A 22739-nucleotide genomic window follows, 5' to 3' on the forward strand; every position below is an offset into this window, starting at 1 on the left:
GGGGGCCTTGAGGGGTGAGCGGGGGCCGTGAGGGCTTAGCTGGGGACAAAGGGTAGAAGGTGCCTGTGCACTTTAGGGCCAGCCTAGCTGACCAGCTCAGTGCCCGCCTCCCTTCCCTTCCTGCCCGAGGTGTAGGCAGGGCACCTGGCCTCGCCCCACGCACACCTCTGGTGCCTGCGCTGTGACTGTCTGCAGGGCCCCCATTATGTCACCTTGCGTTCGTCTCTGGATGGGACCATGGCCGGCACTGTGGTGGTGGTGGGACCCCGCGGGTCTGATGGACCCAGACTCCACTTCTGCTTGTGAAGGTGCACTTGATAGTCTGGAGCTAAGACTGATCCTAGGGGAGCTTCTGCAGTTCCGTCGGGACATTTCTGTGCGACAGCAGCGGGCGCTCGTTCCTCAGACAAGCTAACCCACAAGTGGCCTGTTGGAGGGGCTCCCTGGGGGGGACCACGCCAGCTCTGCGACCTCACGCTGGACGGGACCAGTGTGCCCCTCTGGGTGTTCCTAGGACGCGGCAGGGCTTCACCGTGGCCACCTGTACGCGCGGCCCCCGGAAGGTCACAGGGGACGTGGCGGGGCTTCACCGTGGCCACCTGCACGCGCGGCCCCCGGAAGGTCACAGGGGACGTGGCGGGCCTTCACCGTGGCCACCTGCAGGCGCGGCCCCCGGAAGGTCACAGGGGACGTGGCGGGCCTTCACCGTGGCCACCTGCAGGCGCGGCCCCCGGAAGGTCACAGGGGACGTGGCGGGCCTTCACCGTGGCCACCTGCAGGCGCGGCCCCCGGAAGGTCACAGGGGACGTGGCGGGGCTTCACCGTGGCCACCTGCACGCGCGGCCCCCCAGAAGGTCACAAAGACGTTCTTCCAACTGACAGGATCATTCCTTCCTGGGGAGGGAGGCTGTGTCTTAGGCCTGGTGTTAACTTATAAGGCTTTTGGAAAGTGCTAGAAAGGCCAGTGAACAAGAGTATTGACCGTGGGATGAGGTAGAATGGAGACTCACAAGGAGTGGTGGGCGTGTGTGTGCACGTGCATCTGTACGTGTGCATGTGTGTATACGTGTGTGCATCCATGCACATGTGTTTATGTGTGCACATGTGTGTGCTAGCTCCTTGCAGGACCTTTAGGGCCAGGGGCTGTGAGGGAGAGCACAGTGTCAGAATGACCCCGGTTCAGACCTGGCTGACCAAAGAACACGGTTAGGTGGACACTGTCCTCAAGCCACGTGGCGTGGTGCCTGACGGTCCCTGACTGTCCCACCGCTATTTTCCTGTGTCCCGGCCTGATAGGAAGCTCCACATGCGTTTGAACTTTTAATACCACACTTTGTACAGAATTTACTGGGTTCTTATTTGATTATTGCTCTATTTTCTGTCAGATTTGTTTAGAGTCAAAAATTGGTGACACCACTTTGTCTGCAACTGATTATACTTGGGCGTGAATTATTCCTCCCTTGGTGTGGAGGGATGGCGGGCAGCCTGGAAGAGAAGGCCCTGCTCTTTCCTGTGACCGTTAGGTCCACCTATTAGAACGGGCCGTGTGCTTGGCTGGAGTGCAAGGCGGTCAAGGGCAGACACTGGGCTTGGTGCTCCCTGCCTTGGCCCCCTGCCCCCCTGCTNTGCCTTTCCCACCCTCTCCACTAAGTAATTGCTCCAGGATAAGTAATGCCTGCTTCTGGGTTGAGAGTCTTGGATGGGTGTAATCACAGAGGGTTGAGGAATGGCTGCAGCTTCATGGGTGGAACTCAGGATGGAGGTTCAGCTTTTACTCTGATTGAGTTAGAACAGAATCATAAATCCCCACAGTGGTCTCTTCAATGCAGATTCTTTGGGTCTACGCTTTGCAGTTCCCTTACACTGCTGTTTTCAAGGGAGAAAGCTGTTTTCTATTATATTCACCTTACCTTCACATATCAAATAAGATATTTCCTTCATCATTTAAGACCAAACCGTGAATGTAAATAGAGTCTTCTTCTTCCACATTCCTCTTGGTGACTCATCCTAGATGAAAGCGCCTGTGCTGGATCCTACACGATGGGCCCGCACACCGCCGCTGTGTGGGTCTCCATTTTCAGGCTCTAATTGCATCTAATATTTTAAAAGCCATCACAAAAATTGGCGGGCCCATTTGCCTTACTGTAGGAGTCCCTTGAGTGCAGCTTTCAGGAGACTCTCAGGACCCATTAGGGGCATCCATGAAGCAGAACTGCATTACCATTCTGGAACAGCATATATGAGCAGCACACCTACCTGATTAACCTTTTTGATGAAAAATGTATGTCATCAGAATTTCTGTGTATTGTTTAATTTGTTAGATTGTTCTGGGTGTGGTGACCCTGTGCAGCCCTGAACGACCTTGTTAGAGAAACACTTGCTGCGGGACACCTTTCCCACCTGAATGATAACCAGATGTGTTTTATTTCTGTGTTTCAAAACAGGTTTTGCCCGGCATCCTGCAGAAACATTGCTGTATCTTACCAGACAGGAATACAGGTAAATGTATTTTGTTCTTCTGACGTGAGCTCATGGGTTTTCTCTCAGTGGAAGATTTGAGAAATATGATTGCATAATTTAGATACCTTGTGTTTTTAGCTGTTGTTTTAGTGCAAGATCGTGTAACGGCTGAAACAAGCGAAAAGCTGGATGGTTGGGTTTTGCGTGGAGTTATAGCCTGAGCCCAAAGGTCTGTTTCTCTTTGACAAAATAAATATGTTTAGATGGCAGTTGTCTCAGATTTTTAAGGGAAACTGGTTGTCTTTTAAAGTTGAACATCTGAGCTTCAAAGTTGTTTGTTTTGCTGATTGTACTTGCTAAGGAAGTGCACCGGGACTGGCGGGCGTGGGGCCCGGCCAGGTGTGATGTTCTAAGGCCTTGAGGGTCCCGGTGACTAAGTGAGGGGTGGATGCTTGCCACGGGAGGTTGTGTGTTGTGTGATTTCTCATAGGTTTGGTGGCTGGAGGTTGTAAATGAGGTGGTTTCTATTACTTTTAGGAAACACGATGGAGGGGAAAAAAATCCAGAAAAGAAACCTCTGGAACTTTGCAGTTTTTAAGTTGAGGCACAAACGTGAAGACCACATGGAGTATGTTACCCTGTGGGTCTTTGTCTTAACCACTCTCCCTGGCGGACTTTCTACTTCAGGGCGTTTTCACCGGAGAACTAGCGGGACCTGAGGGAAAGATACAGAATGCTCTGTCCTTTCTGCCAAGGGCTAGTTCGGTGAGGATTTACCGCTTCCAGGGGCCGGCTGTGTCCCGTCAGATGCGTCGGCCTGCATCCCAGGGGTGCTTGTGCTGGGTGCGAAACACAGGCATGCTGACCCTGCGTCATGCTTTCCAGCAGTAACAAAATGAGTCATGACAGACTCTCTCAGAGTCCAAAGAATTTAACGTGTTGGGATATACTCTACTTTTATTATAAACATGTTAACCAGCCAGTATAGTTATTGAAACCACATTCTTAAGTGATCAGTGAGCTATTGTCTTGTATTATGCATTCCAGTGGAAAATACGGAGTATGTTGGGAAAAGTAGGATCTTTACTTATTTATCTTTTTACTTAGGATCATGGACAGACTATGTTGCCACCTCTGTTATTTTTAAAACCAGTTCATAGAGTGGTCCTTGTTTTGACATCACCTGCTCAGACACACAGTGGCTGTGGCTGTGAGCACACTTACTCACTGGGGAGCTCGTCCGAAGGTGGTGAGGTATTGCTTGAGCCTGTTTTTATATTTCGGAAGTCTTGGTTAGTAACAAAAATATACGAACAGGTCCCGTGTGAAGGAACAAAGATTTTGCAAACTGTGTCCATCGACAGTAGCAAGTGCCACACGACGTGAAGATGGAGTGATTAGTTTTTCCACGTTAGCTTATGTCTTCCAGACGGGTCTCTGATTCTGAGCCGCATCAAAAATATTGACAACATTAGTTAAAAGCTAAATACCATTCTCTGAGAATCTAACTGGATTTTAAATGTTAAAATGAACATTCTGTATTTTTAGACAGTTTGTTATATAAGACGTTTCAGTTAATAGCTGAAACTCTGCCAAGTTGAGATGTTTTATTTGCTTTCTGTAAGAATCCAAGGAACCAGCCTTCAGAGCCCAGAGAGCAGCCCCTCGTTGGGACCTGAATACTGAAGACATTGGCCAGGGGGTTTTCTTTTGAAGATTTTCACATTACAGAAGTCAGTTCTAGAAGACACAAGGCGATGACATAGGGCGCAGAAAGGGGACGGATTGTATCAAATGAAAGAAGAGCCGGCTGAGATTTTAACACTTTCAAAGTGCCAGTTCATTCAGAACTGAAAGCTGTGTGAATTCTGGTTTTTACCACGTAATGTGATCCAGTATGTCTATAGCTGTGTAATTATGTAGGATGTAGATCCATACATACATACACAGATCCAGTATGTCTGTAGCTGTGTAATTATATAGGAGATGTTGTTTGGAAATTTCTTTGGACTCAGATGGAATGGTTATTGGTTTTATATTTTAATGACATACAGGTTCCTTATGAACTTGAATGGACACTTTTTTCATCTTAGTGGTCATATAGAAGCATTTTCCACATTTTTTAAGATCAGTGTTGGAATGGGTAAAGAGTTTCATTTTGGGAATATGAAAACATTCTGGAGATGGACGGTGGTGTTCGCCGTGTGGCACCTTGAATGCACCCAGTGCCACCAAACTCTACACTGAAAAATGGTTAAGACGGTAAATTTTATGTTATGTGTATTTTGCCACAGTTGAAAAATTGGACGGCTCTGGAATGAGCCATGGCTATTGTGCTGTTTGCTCTTTAGTCATTTTAGAAACGCTGTGCATTAACTCATGCATGCCACAGCTGCGTCCCTGGAAGGTGGGATGCGTGTCTTCGGGTGTTTGTCATTGTCATGGAGCTAACGACCTTAACAGGACTGGGAACGAAGTACAAGGACTGACATTGGATGGTGCCCTGTGTCCTTGTCTGATGAAACAGGAAAGACAAACATTGTCTTCTCTCCATGTTCTGATGACTTGTGATGGTGTTGGCCGACGCCGTGCAGAGCTGAGCGAACTCGCTTGCCCATCGTTCTCCGTGGTGGTCTCAGCGGAGCGCCGGGCGGGTGGCGTGAGCCCACGTTGCGATGGGGCAACACCTGCACAACCAGATTCTGTGTTTTAGTGCGTCAGCTTTGCTTCCAACCATTCTTCCCTTTCCTTGCTCTGGGGACCCTGTTTGACCCCTTGTCCACCTTCAGTGTGCGCCCCCCACTGTGGAGAGCCCCACTGTGGAGTGCGTGTGGGGACTGAGCACCTGCTGGGGAACCAGCTCCGGGAGGAGGCTGGGTGCCCGGCGGCCCACTCAGTGGGTGGGTGCGCACTAGCGGCATCTCATACCCAGCTCCCTTACCAGCCTTTCAGGGAGTGGCTGTGAGGTCTCCGCACCTGTGTGCGGGGGCCACCTCTGACCGGCACGCGGGATGAGGGCGGGCGGGTGATCTACGGTCTGCTTCCCTTCAGTGTGGGACCCGGCTCCCTGTGTCTGAACCCTGGCTGGCAGTTAAAATAGTCCAAGATGGTGCTCGAGCCTGTGTGGTTGAGAACGTTTTTTGAGCAGTGACTTCTTCACGGACATCATTTTATTACGATGGGCTATTTTACGCGCTCAAGTTAACCTGGCATTTTCCACTGTGAAGTTGGTGGACATCAGCACGTTGGTTCTTTGTGGTACATGACTCACAGCCCGAGCAGCCTGTTATCTCTCTGCTGGGATCTCATGTCTCATAACATGAGGGTACGGTTTACCCGTAACCAGTAGTAGGTAACACATCGGGGCAGCCCGCCATGAAAGAGATGTGGACTGTGAATACATGTTTCCCGAGCAGCCAGGAGGTTAGGAGATGCTTACTTCTTGGACACTTGGGCTTCCTTATCTTGCTCATCAGTGCAGCTGCTTCAGAATCGCCGTGTCGCTCTGGGAGGTCGTGAGCCTGGCAGATTCTCCTTGGGTCAGGCTGCGCAGCAGGCAGGGATTGGTATTCTGAGCTCTGTCGTCCTGCAGCATTTATCCTGTGCTGTTGGGTGAGAGCCCGTCCCACTGCTAGGAGTAAGGAGAACTTCCTGGAACGAACTGAGTTTGCAGTGGAGCGGTGATGCACCTGCACCGAGTCTGGTGGTAACGCTACGTCGCGAAGCCTTGAGCAGGGGGCTGCGCCATGCCTCTACTTGACGGCATGGAAAATGTGAAATGATCTGTGTATAAAAATGAGGGTGGGAAGATGTTAAGTATTTTCCACTATTTTGTGGAACTGATTCTTGTATGTTTGCAAATGCGCACTGTGTCATTCACTGAGGCCCTAAGCGTTACTGACTCTGGTTGTTGCTGGGTCCCTGCCAGAGAGATGCTGGGCAGAGTTTAATGGCGAGAGCCAGCCGGCAGGCCCTGGTGTCTATGCCGGACATGCTCCGCGCCTCGTTCCTGAGTGTGGGTCCGCGAGGACTTCGCGGCTGCTGCCCTCACCGGCCGCGGTGAGCCGGCTCTGGTCTACCACCGGTTCCTGCCTGTGCATCCTTCCCGAGGTGTCTCCCAGGGGCTGGGGGCCGATGGGCCCAATTGTGTGTGGGCTAAATAGAACCTCGGATTGAATTTAGTGTTCATAAGAGGCTATTTAGTTACCAAACGTACATAGGCTGACAGATATCTTTATCCTGTATATTTGGATGTGGAGTCTGAATGCACTATTACGTAAGGTTTGAGAAGCTTATGGTGGACTTAATTGCACGTTATTGAACTCCTCGGTGAGTAGGCTGTTGGAATATGGACGTGCACAGGGGCCGTTTGCATACTGAGCCCAAGCATAGCTGTTGAAATAGCAGGAGCGTCTGTGTTTGGTCCATCTAAATCCCCGGTTTCTTCAGAGCTGAGGGTTTAAAAAGCTTAAATTTTTTAATGTTTTATTTTATTATTTTTTAAAAATATAATTTATTGTCAAGTTGGCTAACATATAGTGCAAACAGTGCACTCTTGGTTTTGGGGGTAGATTCCCTTGGTTCATCGCTTACATACAACACCCAGTTCTCGTCCCAGCAAGTGCCCCCTCAGTGCCCGTCCCCCCCCCGTCCCGTCCCCCCCCCCCCCCANCATGACCTAAGCGAAAGTCGGACGCTTAACCGACTAAGCCACCCAGGCGCCCCTGAAACTATTTTTTGTTATCTCCCTTCCCCCAAGGTCTTCTGTTAAATTTCTCAATGAGAAAGTGGAATCTTGCCGTTTGCAGCAACATGGATGGAACTGGAGGGTTTTATGCTGAGTGAAATAAGTCAGAGGACAGATATCATTATATTTTCACTCACATATGGAATTTGAGAAACGATTTATTTTATTTTTGAGAGACACAGACAGAGCATGAGCAGGGGAGGGGCAGAGAGAGGGGGAGACACAGAATGGGAAGTGGCTCCGAGCTGTCCTGCACTTCACGACGGGCACGTATGGCAACGCTGGGGAGTGAGTTTGCTCTGTTTGCCACAGGCCCGTCTCAAGAGGAAATGGTTCCCAGTAACCGTGCCAGAAGAGGGCTCGCGGTCCGCGAGACGGAGTGAAACTCTAGTTTATGATTTTCACGCCCAGCGGGCGTGATGCCTGAAGCTCTGCCCGTGGCGATGTCACCAGCAGTGACAGTGGGCATCACACCTTGTGTTTCTACACTGTCTTGGTTTAAAAGTCTCTTTCACGGTGAGTTTTGGGGAGTTCATCCATTTTCTTGGGAGATGGAAGTTGGCGCCATTTTGCGGGTGAGGAAATGGATCCACAGTACACGCGACTTTTCATGTTGTCACACACCTGCTTCATGCTTCGCTGGGACGCGGATATATGTTTTCCCTCTGAGCCAGTACGTGACAGCACAGTGACCCTGCGTGTGACTTCCCTACCAAATACGCTTCCAGACCAGCAGTATGGACCAGGGAGCCAGTGCAGGGGGACCAGCTCAGCCTCTGGAGCTTCAGGACGACACAGGCAAGCACTGCAGAAGGCTTTGTGGCCAAAAAGATGTCCAGTCAAGTGGGGAGTTTACCTCCATGGTTTTCAAAATGTTAGGTGAACGGCATTCAAAGACTAGGTTAAGGGTAAAATGTCACTTCTTTCAAAGAGCAGGTATTTCATAAGTGTCTTGTACCCAGATAGTGAGATTATTTACACAGCCCGAGCTGTGCAGATGGGATGTGTGCTGGGTGGCCCGCACAGTGGGGACGGCAGCGGAGCAGCTGGGAAGAAGCCTTCTGGGTGGCCTGCATCTTGAGGCCCGGTGACATATGCTTCGTTCCCTGTCCACCAACAGAAGACAGAAAACAAAAATCCTCATCTGCCAAAAAGGGCTTCATTTCATAAACTGAAAATTTCTTTATCAGAATCCAAGTCATGCTATTTAGTTACTGCCAGAATGAAAGGTTACGGATCAATAGTTTTAAGGCCAAAGCTGGTTTTTCCCACGTGGCTTACTCCTAACCCTGAGGGCCTGCTTCTAGCCTGGCCGGCATCTTTGCACCACGTAGAAGAACGTTACCGCTCGGGAGCAGGCTCTTCTCTGCACAGCAAGTGGAGATACTTACTGACTGAGCTTTACGGTTTCGGGGCAGTTTAACGTAGAGACGTCCAGTTCTGCGACTCAGGGCCAAACATGGTCTCTGCCGAGGGCTGCATGATCTCCTAAAAGCTTACTGGGACCCCCCGTGTGTGCTGACCTGGGGGCGGGGGAGACCTGAGATGACGTCTCAGGGTCTGGGACCCCCCGTGTGTGCTGACCTGGGGGCGGGGGAGACCTGAGATGACGTCTCAGGGTCTGGGACCCCCCGTGTGTGCTGACCTGGGGGCGGGGGACCTGAAATGACCTCACGGGGAGTACTCAGCCCTGTGAGCAGGCTTGTGCTCTGTGGCTGGGGGTGGATCTTCACAGTGCTGGGCTCGTCTGCACACTGACCCCAGGACTGCTTTTCACGGGAGCACAGAGGGCTCCAGGTGGCGAAGGGGGAGCCACATTCGTGCTCCAGAGCCCCTTAGGGAGAATCCGGATCTGTGGAGGAGAGCGGCCCCGACATCTGCTCCTGCATCTCAAGCCCTGTGGGTCGTGTGTCACCGCGGGTGTGCAGCTGTCCCATGTCCCCGTGTCCACTGAGCAAGGTCTGGGGCTCGTTCCTGGAGTGTGGACCGCTCACAGCTCCCGAGGGACCCTGGACCTCGTGACTGAGGGCATGTGTGAAGTTACATGGCCATCTGCTGTGTGTCCCCCTGCGGCGCCCCCCCACCCCTCACCGTGTCCCGTCCACTGGCCTGCGCTTCTGTGTCACCAGGTCCTCCCTACGTCTTGCTCCTCTGCCTCAGTTTCTCATTATTTTGTGCTGCTCTCATGCAGCGCAGAATAACGGGGCAGGTCACCTGTAAGCGGCCCGAGACACCACGCACGTGCATTTGTGCAGCCAGAAAACAGACGGGCTGATATCAGTCTACGGTTGATCATTAAATCCAGCCTAACCCTTTTCAGCCACCAGAACTAAAGAAGGAAAGGCTGAAGCTTGTGTTACTGTTGTGAGTGCTGACTCCTTGGCAGTGGTGACCTGGCCACAGGACCTTGTTTCCTGCTGTGGGGATCTAGTCCCGGGAGCCGGGAGTTAAGGTCCTGAAGAACTAGGTCAAGGTCAGGGCTGATGCTGAGGGTGAGCTGAGGGTCCACACCCTCCCCCCAGGCTCGCCATCCCGTGAGAGCTGGGTGGTGCCCTAGGCCTTCCCTGGCCTGCAGGGTCTGGTCACCACGTTCCTCTCCTGCTGGCAGAGGACGGTGTGAAGTGCCGGAGCGTCGTGGGCTCACCAGCTTTTCTGTCGCCCTCCCTTCCAAATAAGCCATAGTGGGCCGCATACGTGGGCATTTGGAGCGCGAGGGTCTGGAGGTGGATTTGTCCGTTGCCGCGCCAGGAACTCTCAGGTTGCGATGGGCACATCCTTTCCCGGGACGCTGCTGCCCACACGCGTCCGAGGAGGGAGCGGGGGAGCGGGGGGGGGGGCGCCTGATGCAGGCACCCCTTCTCCGCGGGAACTTCAGCTCCCCTCGCGTTAGTCGTCCTGGGCTTAGTGGGGGCTTCTCACCTTCCTGGAGGCTGGACGTCCACGGCACGGCCCTGGCAGACACCGCGCCCTGGCTGTGCCCTGCCTGCAGAGAGCAGCGCCATGATCTTGTGCCTCTTTGCTAAGGTCACTGACCCCAGCAGGAGGCCCCGCCCTCGTGACCAAGTGACCTCCCGAAGACCCCCTCCCGACGCTGCGACACCGAGGGGCGGGCTTCACCGTGGGAGTGATTTGGGGACACAGACAGCTGGTCTGTAGCGGCCCTGCTCCGAGCTGCTGCTCGGTTAGCCGATCCGCTCGTCCCCCTGGGAACCGTGAATCCTGTTCTTTAAAGTGCCGGGAGCTCGGGGGCCCGGTGGGGCCATTGATTGGTTTCCGAGGTCTTTGCAAACGGAGGGAGCCCCCCAGGGGAGAGAAGCTCTCTTGTGGGGGGAGGCCGGCTGACAGACAACCCTTGCCCCTCCCTGTGATGAGGAGGGTCTGTTTCCCGACCCCTCCAGTCCAGGCTAGTGTGAGTGTCCCCTTTCTGGCGTCCCGGATGTGTTCTGGAGGCCGTGTCCCAGCTGCCAGTCGGTGCCACGGAGGGTGGACGTGGCCCACCCCCGGGCCTGTGGCAGCTCCCGCGTCCTCAGACTCGCGTCCAGGAAAGCAGGGGTGGCTCTGAGCTCCTGGCGGGAAGGGGACCCCGCAGGCGTTCCACGTCCTGCTGAGCTTCTGGCTCGGGGATGGGCCACAGTTTCTGGGTTTTTTTTTTTCTTTTTTTCTTTTTTTTTTTAACTTTTATTCATTTTTGAGAGAGAGAGAGAGAGACAGCACGGGTAGAGGAAGTGCGGGGAGAAGGAGACACAGAATCTGAAGTGGGCTCCGGGCTCCGAGCTGTGAGCACAGAGCCCGACCCGAGGTTCTGACTCATGAATGGGGAGATCATGAGCTGAGCCCAAGTCAGACCCTTAACCAACCAAGCTACCCAGCTGCCCCAAGACAGTTTTATTTGCCTGGAAAACATTCTATTTTATTTCACTTTATTACTTTTTATTTGCGTACAGTCGACATACAGCATCATGTCAGTTTCAGGCACACAAACTGTGATTCAGCAATTTCATACCTTTGGTCATGCTCACCACAACACGCGTCTACATGCCCAGCACGTTTCACCCTTGTGACTTATTTATTTTGTAACTGGTGGTTGCCAAAGGGGAGGGGACGGGGGGAGGGGCAAAGCCAGCGAAGAGTTATGATAAAGAGGCACAAACTTGAAGGCATTTTCTGTAAAAATACTCTACATTAAAGGTAGAAGGTTTTTTAAACAATTTATTCAACTTTGATGAAACTTATTGCAGAGTTTTAAAAATAAAGTTTTAAGCACTGCCCAAATAGAAGGTCCCAGGTGATTATTTTGTGCAGTCTCTGTCTGAGAACCTTTTATTATCTGCAACCACAAACCATATATAATAGAAGTAGCTTTAGTATGTATTTTAATATCCTTAAAGTTCAATGAATGCATCAGATAAAGACAGTGACTGATTTTTCCAACAAGAGCTTGTGTATTTAGCAGTGTGGTTTCGCTGCTAACCAGGCATTCAGGTGGCACATTAAGTTGCACTGAGCACACTTGATTTATAGCAGCCATTCTCTCGGGTGTGAGGCAGCTAATGTGCGGGGATATTAAGCAGCAGCACACAGATAATGAAAGAAAGGAAAGAAAGTGCTTCTTGGGCAGATGAAGCTAGGGAGCTGGGCCGCAGACGAGGTGCCGTGTGCGGTGACCAGAACTGGCTGCTGGAGCGCCCTCTGCTCCGCAGGAAGCCGGCGTCCCCGACAGGTCCGAGTGGCTTGGTCCATAAGCGAGGAGTTGGGGCTACGCTGCAGAGGCTCATGGCTTTGCTGTTGGGGCTGGTCCCGGGCAGCACCGCTCTGGGCTGACGTGCCGGGGAAGCGTCTGCTGGACCAGGATGGATTCACGGTGTCCCCGGGGGGTGGAGGGGCGCCCGTCTCCGCCGGGCTTCCCAGGGCCAGGATGGCACCCGACTGATTTGGGGGCCCTCTAACTCAGGCCGCACAGAGGACAGTCGGTAAAGGGATGTTTTAAATGGAACTGAACTGAACGTTTGCTCTTATCAGGTGGCTGGTGCCCTGTTACGGGGGAAGTAACGTAGGAGGAAAGCATAACTAATTAAGGGGAAAGGCCTTAGAGAGTAGTGATTAAAATAATTAAACAATCAGAGACTGCCAAAGGTCTGAAGTTTATTAGCCGCATGCCCGAGTGGAGTACCAGCTGCACCGCAGGCAGGAATGGCCTGTAGGTGACATCAGGGTCACTTCCAGCAAACATTCTCTTCTGAAGAGACTGACAGGCAAGCGCCCCTGGGGTAGCGGGCGATGCTGTTACGCTGCCTTCAGTCAGTAGCTGCAGCGCACCTGAGCTGATGGCACAGACGGGGGTGTGAGCACGGGACGTGCATTTGGAGCCTGGGGCTCACTCAGCGTTGCTGCACTTTGCAGTGTGGTGACTCGCGGAGGGCTCGTTGGGGCCTGTGGTAGCGGTCTGTCCCCAGCCGTCCAGAGGTCGTATGTGTCCTGAAGCAGGACACCGATTCCGTCCCATCCGCGAGCAGCGGTTCACCAGCAGTGAGCCTGGGAAGATGAGGTGTCCTGTCCGCGGGGGACTCCTGTTTTCCCGGGTGGGACAGGGACAGCCTTGCTGCCGCCGGCAGCATCCTCATGGGGAGCCTCACCCCACAGAGACCCTGGAGGTCAGAGAAGCAGGATGCACCCAGGAAGCGGTGTCCTCCTCTCTGAGGTCAGCCTTCACCCCGTGCAGACTCTCAGGCTCGGCTCCAAGGAGGGACAGTGTATTAGTCGTGTTTTTCCTGTTTCTGAGGCTGCGTCTGGGACCTTGTGTGCTCTTCAGGGGCCTGTCTGGGGAGCCAGGTCCTAGGCCACAGACCCAGAGCCCACATCCCAACCCCTCCTCCACGGGCTCTTGCATCAGGGCCGCTGAGCACCTGCTGCACTAAGTGCAGGCCTCAGACCAGAGCCGCTGGCCCTCCCCAGCCCCATCCATTCCTTCCCAGGCCAGAGCTGCCGGCCCTTCCCAGCCCCGTCCGTTCCTTCCCACACCAGAGCCGCTGGCCCTCCCCAAGGCTGCCCTCCCCAGCCCTGTCCGTTCCTTCCCAGGGAGCACAGTGAAGGCTCTTGCCGTGTTCTCCTCTCCCTCTGCTCCCGACGGACCCTGTGCTTCCCCATGTGGCCCCTGTACCCACGTCCAGGAATCTGTGGGTATGAACACGTCCCGTGTCTGCGTGCCTGCCACACCTGTATCCACGTCCAGGAATCTGTGGGTATGAACACATCCCGTGTCTGCGTGCCTGCCACACCTGTACCCACATCCAGGAATCTGTGGGTATGAACACGTCCCGTGTCTGCGTGCCTGCCACACCTGATTGAAACCAATTCTGGGCAGATGGGACACAAGCAGAATCCATCCCACGTCCTCCCAGAGTCAGGTGGGTGGGCTCTGCTTCTCCTCCAAGAGCAGGTGCTGTGGGGGTGGCCGGGCGGGGAGGGGCAGGAAGCGGCCCCAGGTGGGCGGGGGCAGTCAGGTGGGTGCATGTGGCACTTGTGGGGCCAGAGTGGGGCTGGGGCTCTGCCAAGGGGTGAAATTAAGCATAAGGGTCCCGGCATAGGGGACAGGGCATCAGAAGAGGCCTCCTCCTCCAGGAGGGCCTTGGGCTTGCCTCTCAAGAAGCTCTGAAGTGAGGTGAGGGAGCATGTGATGTGCCCCAGGTGGGAATCTGTTGGATCCTCAAGGAGCGAGAGCCCTGAGTGCTGGGCTGTGCAAGGGGGAGCAGGGGGATTAGGAGACCGGCCAGGCTGAGTCCTGGCCCAGAAGGTCAGTGGACTTTGTCGTGTGTTTGGATCCGTGGGCCCTGCACCTGCGTGGGGTAGAGACACCCGTACTCCGTGCAGTTGAAAATCCACGTATACCTTCTGACTCCCCCAAAACGTAAGCACTAACAGCCTGCTCTCGACCGGAAGGCTCACCAGCAACGTAAGCAGTTGGTTAACAGGGCTTTCGTGTGTTACGTGTATTAATTACGTCCCGCATTCTCGCCACGAAGGGAGCTGGGGAAAGAGAATGTCCTTAGGAAAACCCTGAGGAACAGGGCACTGCTGTATTTATTGAAAAGCAGTCCCCCGAGTGGCCCACACCCTTCAGACTGTGTTCTTCAGCGTCCAGGGCTCAGTGTAACTCAGGGCGGAGCGAGTCAGTGAGAAGGGGTGATGGTTGGCCGTAGGACTCTCTCACCCTGCTTGCCGGTGGGGAGGGGAGGGCAGGGTGGCCCCAGAGCTCCCCGGCACCCGCAGAGCTGCGTGCTGCTGCTCCTGAGCCCTGGCTGTCTCCTAGGGTCACCGTTAGGTGCCGTCCAGCTGGACATGCGTGGGCTGTGGTTAGGACAGCGCCTTCGCATCCTGGTGGCCCAGTGGAGGAATGGGTGCTGGGGTCCGCTGGGAACCCCGGTGGTCACTGAGAGTGCCGTGTGCGAGGTCCAGCCCACGGCCCCCGAGACGGAGGTCAGGTCCCCTTGACCACATCACATCCGGGCTGAGCTCTCGCACTGCTGAGGTTAGGAAGTTGGGTGAACTCTGCAGGGCATTACAGGGACGGATTTGCACCACCTTGGCGTGACACCGGGCAGGCAGGCTTCGCGGGGGAGGAGCAGCGGGCGGGCGTGTGGGCGCTCGGCAGATGCTCATGGGACTGACGCAGTGCCGGATGCCCGTGACGACGGCATCTGGGCAGCAGGGGACACACACACACCCCAGCGCGACAGTCACTGGAGCGATGAAACAACCCAGGCGGGCACGTGGAGGTGTGGTTGGTGACGAGCCCCCTCCTGCCCTTCCTCACCCAGCGTGAGCGTCTCCGCGTGTGGTCCTGGTTGAAGATGCGTGCAGCTCAGACCTGAGGCCCCAGGGCACTGCACGTGGAAGGGCCTCGGACGTGATCTGTCTCAAAGCCTGGTTTCACGGACGGCTTCCTGTGCACACGTGGGGGCAGTGGCTGTGGCACCATCTGCCCTCAGCCCAGTCCTCAGACTTGACTCCCTGCGGAGAAACCAGTGTGTGCGCTTCCAGCATTGTCCGTGACTCCTGCGGCCGTCCCCGGACCCTGAGGCCCGAGTCTAATTACACCCACAGGGAGCTGTGGGCCGGGGCTGCCGTAGTTTCCGCGGTGAGTCGTTCCCACTCTCAGGTGGACCGCCACCAGAGGACACGGCCGTGCCCAACGTAATTGAGATGCATTGAGCCCGTTAGGTTTGTCCGTCTGCTTTTGTCTCCTCATAGAAGTTAGTCTCTCCTTCTGTCGCCATTCTGATTTTCCATATCGTGTTCCAAGAAGGAGTGGGCCCGTGTGCCTCTGCAGCGTGACTCCTGCGTGTTGCCAGGCCGCCCGATGCCTTCGCATGGGGCCGAGGCTGAGAGCGTGAGGCTCACAGATCCTGGCATCTCCTTCCTGTAGCCTTTACAGAGGTGGCTGCACAAACTGAGGCCACACAGCCCCTCCTTTCCTGAAGGAAATGAAGGCGACAGGATGCAGGGCGCCCCGCGGACTGTCGCGCTGAGCTGGCGTGGCGCCCCGTGGACCCCGCCGGCCGCTGCGTCTGCTTTGGGGACGTTACCGTGCTCTGGGCGGGTTGGCTAGTGAGCACGCGGCTGCTGTGCTCCTGGTGAGCGCCGCGCTCTGGGCCGGCAGCGGATGCACCGGGGCTGCGTCAGGAGCCGGGCAGCGAGCACGAGCGACACAGGAGGTTTGCAGGGGACCCCGGGAGGCTCCTTCCCTGCGAGGAGGAGCTTAGTCCACGTGGACGTCCTGGGTCCTGGAGGAAGCACGCCCGCAGGCTCAGAGCGGTCGTGCCCTCCGGGCTCCCTGTCACGGGGGTTGCACAGGGGACGCAGAAGACGTCGGGGGTGGGGGGGGAGACCTCCCGCCTCCAGAGCAGGCGTCCGTGTTGGTGTGGACGGAAGCCTCGTGGGGTCGAGAGCAGTAGAGACGTGCACACCTGTGGCCGTGACCGGCAGGTGTTAGTGGGTGAGCATGACCCGAGGTCCTGCCCCTGTAAAAACCGGGAGCTCGGACGTGCGTCTGGTTCTCGTGACGGAAGGGAGGGCCTGGCTCTGCCCATTCCCGCGGGGGCTGCTCTAGCGGCGAGGGTTTCATGGGCTCCGGAGAGGGGCCCTCCTGCTGTCGCAGAGAGGCTGCAGAGTCCCAGAGTCCCGCCTGGGAAGGATCCCAGGAGTGGGCGGGAGGCCAGGGGGGTTGCGGCAGAACCTGTGGGCACGGGCAGGTGCCTGCGGGCGGTGGGGCGAGGGCCTCGAGCTTCCTGGGCCTCGGTCCTCAGGACAAGCCGACCCCACGTGTGAGGGCTGGAGGGCGGCATGTGCTGCTGACGCCAGGCAGTTGCGTTCCCGGCACGGTCACCCCAGCCTCCCGGGCTCTGTGGGGACGCAGCCCCTCTCCTGCCTCCCAGCTCTGGGAAGGGTCAAGGGTTGCCAGCTCGGGCAGTAAGATGCTACCTCGTCACTCTGTGAGTTCCCAGTCTACCCGGAGACGCCAGGGCTCCTGACGCTTCCTGTAAGGATTCCACGCCCCTGTTTGTGCCCCTCCATCTCGTCCACCTGCGGCCAGAGGACTTGGGACTGAGCGCCGTGTCCGTCCTCTCCCTGGCCGCTCAGCTTACCAGGTCCCTGCACGCCGTGCTGTGTCCATCCAGGAAAACCCGCCTTGCTTGACTTTCCTTTCCTTTAATGGCCTTGAAAATCCTGTTCCACCATTGATCTGTACTTTTTAGGAATCTCGATTGGTGAGATGGTATAAGAGCCTAAAGGTCACCTCTCTCCTCCTGCCGCTGGTACTTTTTAAGGCGGTGATTCCGTCCCTGGCATCCTCGTGGACGGTCTCGTCAGAGAGGAAGGTTGAGGAGTTCCGTGTGGTCCCTGTGGGTGGGAAGGAGGTCCGGGAGTGTACACCTCACACTTGCTTTGTAATTGGCCTTTTATCTGGGGAGCCTTCTCTTACCAGAAATGCCTTCTCAGAAATACTTGAATGAAAACACACGTCCCAAGATCTCCGTGTGAGGCGCGCAGGTTTTCCTGATTTTTCTCTCTCGGCAGACCCGTCCCACCTGTGGCTTCCCAGTCAGTGTTGGGGGAGTGGATGAGCTCAGCGCCTGACCCGACCCGTCTGGGACAGCGCAGGTGGGTGAGGGTCAGCTCAGGATCTCACAGAATGACTTCAGGGAGCGGCGTGCAAACTCGATGTCCCTCTTGGAATTTCTAAGGGGAAATTTCGGGGTGGAGAGGGAAAGCCAGAGATGTGACAGGTAAACGAGACGTGTGGTCTTGGACCAGGAACTTCTGTCTGCACGATGGATGGAGCGGATGACTGACAAATTCGCGCCTGCCAGTTCTGTGTCCTGATTTGGATGGCTGTCCCCGGCGGTCACAGAGAGCCCTGCTTTTAGGAAGCACGCCGAGTCGCCAAGGCTGTTCTGTCTGCAGCGCCGTCTCAGGTGGTTCAGAAAATGCATACGTGAAAGATGGAGAACGAACACTAAACGTGGTCAAATGTCATGTGTGGGAAACCTGGAAATCCTCTGTGTTTGCAGCTTTTCTGTATGTCAGAAAATTAACAGTTAAAAGATAAGAGAAGGAAGACAATGAGGGTAACTAACAGGCTGAAAGAAATGCCATCGTGTTCATCATTCAAAACCCAGCCTCTGTTTCCTGATCCTTCTGCCTGACCCTGGACTATTTCCGGGCAAAGGTGGGGGACCCCGGGAATAACATGGCGAGGGTGTGGGGGATTGATACCTTCTCTGCGTTGTTCTGTGCTGGCCTCCGAGGGCGTCCACAAGACTGTCTCCACTGCAGTGCTTGCAGAGCCGCGTGGTGGGGGTGCGGTCCCTTCGCTGGCGAGGGAGCCTTGGCTCCAGGGTGGTTCGTGGTTCGTGCATCGCCGCTTCGCGGTGGTTTGGTTGTGACCCAGGGTCGGGTCTGTCGCTGCCACACTTCTCCCTGCGCCCCTGGCCTCTGAACTGACACACGTTCCCCGTGCACCAGCAAGCCCTCAGCCCTGGGTGGTTGGGGCTCAGCGGGGGGACAGGGGAGTCTCACTGGCGCGTGACTGCTTCCTCCCCTCCTCTCCTCTTCCACTCCCCTCCTCCCCTTCCTCCCCCTCCCCCTCCTCCGTGCCTGGAGCCCGGCCTCTGCACCCGTGTTTCCCAGGGAAGGGCTGAAGGAGCCGGGGTGAGGGGACAACCCAGAGGCACGCTTGCCCCCCCCCATCTGTTCAGAGTCACGGGGCTGCAGGCGCAGGTGCGTTGGCCGTCAGAAGGCTTGTCCGCATGACGCCCAGTCAGCTTTCCCACAAAATAAAGCCCCCAGCAGGAGCGGCTCCCCCTGCTGTGTCTAGGAGGACTCTCCTCAATGCTCCCACCAGCTAGGGCCATTTCGGTGTCCGCATGATGCCAGCCCGTCAGTACTGCCCTTTCCAAATGCCTGAACCCAGTTTTAAATTTTCTGCGGCCGGAGCGCAGCCCCTGGCGTGCTGGCATTCTCCTAATACCCCTGGACATCAGTCACTCAGCAGTCAGAGCAGCGCCCTGTGCTCTTCTTTCAAAACCCTTAGGAATGTTCTTCAAGCCTTTAATGGCCTCAGGGCGATGCTCCTGTTAGGTTTTGTTTTGCAAAACATGTTTATCCTTACAAAGGTTCCCGGTTTCTGGAGCAGCTGCTCACGGAGGCGAGGGAGGCGGGGGTATTTAAGAGCTGCCTCCCTGTGGTAGGTTCTGTGCTCCGGCTTCATTGCCGATTCAGAACCCTGCACTTCTGTAACCCAAGTCTTATTAAGGTCAAACAGAAGCAGTGTTTTAAGTCTTTAATCATTTTCATTATTTAAAAATCTGGTCTAGTTCATTTGTTTTCTTCAAAAAACGGTTTTCTCCACGACTACACAAGGAGAGCGGCTTTGAAGGGACGCTCACTAATACAGGTGTTCTCAAAGTCACACCTGCCGCACGGCCGAGAGCACCAGGCGTGTGGGCTTCTCGCAGGACCCTGTGGTCTGCTGGGGGCGGAGCCCGGGAGGCAGGGGCCCTGGGGACAGTCTCTCTGCGTCTCCTCTCAGAGAAGGATTGTGAAGTTGTCATCAGACTCTGTTTATTCTGTTCTGTGAGAAAATGCCAGGTCCGTCGTGGTTCGGATCACGCTGGGACGCAGGCCAGCCAGGGTGAGATTTGTGTGTTTGTGCCGGGACCTCGGTTCACGTTTATACATTTATGCTGAGTTTTAATCACATGTCTTGTGCTGTCCCAGAGTCTGGAGAAGCAGAGGCAGACGGGGCGGCTTCTGTCCTCAAGCGGGACCAGGGGGGACGGGACGGAAGCAGCTCCTGCAAGCACAGAGGGGGGCGCTGTGGCAGAGCAGAGGACCCCGTGACGACTTTGTTCTGGCAGCCACGGACCTTCTCCCAGAGGGTCCAGCAGGCGTGGAGGACGGGGTGGGAAGGGACATGTGCTGTGGGGGGATGGGGGGGAGGGAGGTTGGGTTGTGTGGTCGGGCAGGATCCGTGGGCCAGGACGGGTCCGAGAGGGCCCACGGTGCTGCGCGTGGAAGCCCCCACCTCCTCTGCACACTGCAGGGAAGGAGCTTGTGTGGCTGGTGTGGCCAGTCTGGTCAGAAGCTGTACGCCAGCTGTGAGGCGCCCCCAGGGCCATGGCCAGGGTTCTGTCCCAGTCTTCCTGCATTTGGCCCCAGGCCCGTGGGCTTCTGAGAGGAGGAGGCCCCCACGGGCCCCAGGGTGGATGAGCTGTACTCTGGAGTACAGCAGAGGCCATGGAGCAGATTTGGAGGATGTGAGTGAAAACGTGGTGGGAGCTCACGGAGGAACGAGGCAGAGAGGCAGGTGACATTTGTCCTGTACCCCTAAAGTCTTTGTGTTCAGAAACCTCCCCCGTGCCTCTCGGTCGTGGGGCTGCAGAGACCCCTCCCAGGCCCTCCTGCTGAGCAGAGTGGGTGACCAACACAGGGGACCTGGGCGGTGGTCCTGGGCGATGGCGGAGACCATGCCGGGCTGCTCACAACACACGCTGATTCACGCGCAGCACCCGCCAGCCAGGCCCTGTGACCGCCAGGGAAGGGACTGCGGGCTTCGTCTGAGGCTTCAGCGTCTTCTGGCTGGTATTAAAGCAACAGGAGTACTTGGAATTTAAATGAAGGCCACAGAGCCTTGGAAAGACTGTGGGGCCTGGAGCTGAAGACGGGGCTTAATGTTTGAGTTGCACTGCTCGCTTGGACTCTTCTGACATTTACTTAAATTCTCTGATTTTCCATTTCACCTTTAAAGTTGGCATAACAATAACAGCAGCATCGAAAGTGGTTGAGTGCTGTGGACAAGGGATGCAGATAAAACGTAGGGATGCTGACAGTGAGCACATTTATTTAGCCCCTTCTGCATTTTAGGTGCTGTTTAACCAGCTGCATGTGTATAAGTTCATTTACCCTTACAGTGTGCCTAGGAGAGAGTGCTCATCTCCCCCTGCTGTGTAGACAGAGAGTGTGTGGGGCATGGAGGCATGGCACTTGGCGGGAGCATCACGCACCCTCCAGGTGGGGGCAGGAGGGAGGACCCGGGTGCGCGGCTGGGCTGCACACGTCACGTGAGCTCATGTAACTTTGAGCCAGCTAGTGGTCATGCTGGAGGGCTACAGGGTGAGACCTAATTCTCACAATACACTTTACCTCTCCTCACGTCCCAAAGCGCCATCTCTAAGTGTGTCAGCGGCTTCTGGTGGACCCCAGACTGGCACACAGTCACGCTCATGGCGATGCTTTATCACAGCAAAGGACAGAGGGTATAGTCAGTGAAGGAAGAAGCATGTGGGGTGAAGCCCAAGGAAGCCAGGTTTGCCAGCTGTCCCTGCGGTCACAGAGCATGCGGGTAACTATAGCCACGCAGTGGGGTGTCCACCAGGGAGGCTCAGTGAGCTTGGGAGCCAGCATTTCATGCCCTCTGCTCACATGCGCCCTGAACCCTGGGTCCCGGCAGGAACGCACGTGCTCCCCATGCAGCTGGTGCCTGGGGTCAGGGTAGCAGCCCTGCATGGATGGTCACCCCAGGCCCCCACCTTGTCCGGTCCTCATCTGTGAGCTTGGATCGCGAGACTGCCTGAGGTCAGCTCCCGTGTTCCTTGTTCACGGCACCCGTGTTCACTGCGCGAGTGTGGGAACATCAGAGGCGGTGTCCGTGGAAGGCGGGCTGGGGTGTACGCCATCCATGGGCAGCGCTGCGGGTGCAATGGGCACTCAGCACGGTGAATCCAGAGCCCCAGGGAGCGGCTCAGAAAGGCACCCTGGTCCTTACTGCCTGTCTTCCTCCCTGTGTGTCCTGGTGCTGGGTTTGGGGTTCTCCCTATTGTTACAAAATCAGTGTGGCCCATTCGGTAATCCTGACTCTGCACATTTTGTCTGTCATTTGTTATTCTTGCGCAGACCGTCTGTGAGAGTGAGTCGGGGGCAGGAGGGGACAAGTGCATGTAGACACAGCATCCCTTACACAACTAAGCAGAGAGGACATACCTCTTCAGGAGCTGGTCAGGGCAATTCCTGATCTTTCGTGGGAGTGTAAAAGAGTTTTGCACACCCTGACCCTTCTTGCCAGGCGGCTTGAGTGAACATCCCAGGAAAGACCACTGCCTTTTAATCATCAGGCTGCCCGGGTGAGGTTGGCGCCAGTGGGAGGCAAGGAAGGAGATTCGAGCCAAACACAGGTCCCGGGCCCTGGGGGCCCCGCCTCAGGAGTGTGCAGAAGGCCCAGTCAGGCTTTGCAGGAATCACACTTATGGGATGCAGCTGGCGTCCGTGCGGTAAATGTGGAGCGGACCGGCCGGCCCCTACGGAGGACAAGCCCTTTCCTGGGGGCTGCGGAGGGGACACTGGCCGTGGACCCAGCCTCCGGGTTTTCAGGACGCTCTCCAGACTTACATCCGGCCGTCCCTGAGTCTGAGTCATGTGCAGGAAGGGTGATTTTGCTGGATCTTAGCCTGATACTGCCAGTTTTGAGAATCAAATAGCTCACAGCAGACCCTCAGGTTTTAGCTTACTGCAAGGTTTTACAGCCAGAATCTGTGACTCAGGATTTCCTTCCAAACAAACTTTAAAAATGGCTTTTCTCAGGAAGCTACAGGCTGAGGTGGCCATGGCTGTGTCCCAGGTAAGGCTGAGGTGGCTGGGCGGCCGTGTCCCAGGCCAGGCTGAGGTGGCTGGGCGGCCGTGTCCCAGGCCAGGCTGAGGTGGCTGTGGCTGTGTCCCAGGCCAGGCTGAGGTGGCTGGGCGGCTGTGTCCCAGGCCAGGCTGAGGTGGCTGGGCGGGTGTGTCCCAGGCCAGAGTGACAGCAGCCCTTTCCCAGCCCTTCTGTTTTGCCCATCTTAGGGACCCAGTTATCACTCGGGAGTGTGCGCGTCAGGCTCTAAGGGACACCTCCAGTTTAATGAGAGTTGTTAGCAAGCTAAAAACCACCTGTCAAAAGTGTCCCCAACGGGAGAGTCTCTCTGCTCCTGTCTCCGTTTTCCCT

The 22739-nt window shown here is 55.8% G+C and overlaps 1 protein-coding gene and 1 long non-coding RNA gene across 2 annotated transcripts in view; both read left to right on the forward strand.

The window, feature by feature from the left end:
• Positions 1-22739, forward strand: part of DLGAP2 (DLG associated protein 2) — a 608379-nt gene that overhangs the window by 78571 nt on the left and 507069 nt on the right. The window contains exon 2 of the mRNA XM_077771905.1: positions 2445-2499. Coding sequence (XP_077628031.1) covers positions 2445-2499 — 55 coding nt within the window. The remainder of the gene's footprint in view (positions 1-2444; positions 2500-22739) is intronic.
• The window catches only part of LOC144237917 (uncharacterized), a 43113-nt gene continuing 39670 nt past the window's right edge, over positions 19297-22739 (forward strand). The window contains exon 1 of the long non-coding RNA XR_013336961.1: positions 19297-19397. This is a non-coding gene — a long non-coding RNA (uncharacterized LOC144237917). The remainder of the gene's footprint in view (positions 19398-22739) is intronic.

This window comes from Crocuta crocuta, unplaced genomic scaffold (genome assembly GCF_008692635.1).
Source record: "Crocuta crocuta isolate KB4526 unplaced genomic scaffold, BGI_CrCroc_1.0 scaffold111, whole genome shotgun sequence".
Classification (NCBI taxonomy): domain Eukaryota; kingdom Metazoa; phylum Chordata; class Mammalia; order Carnivora; family Hyaenidae; genus Crocuta; species Crocuta crocuta.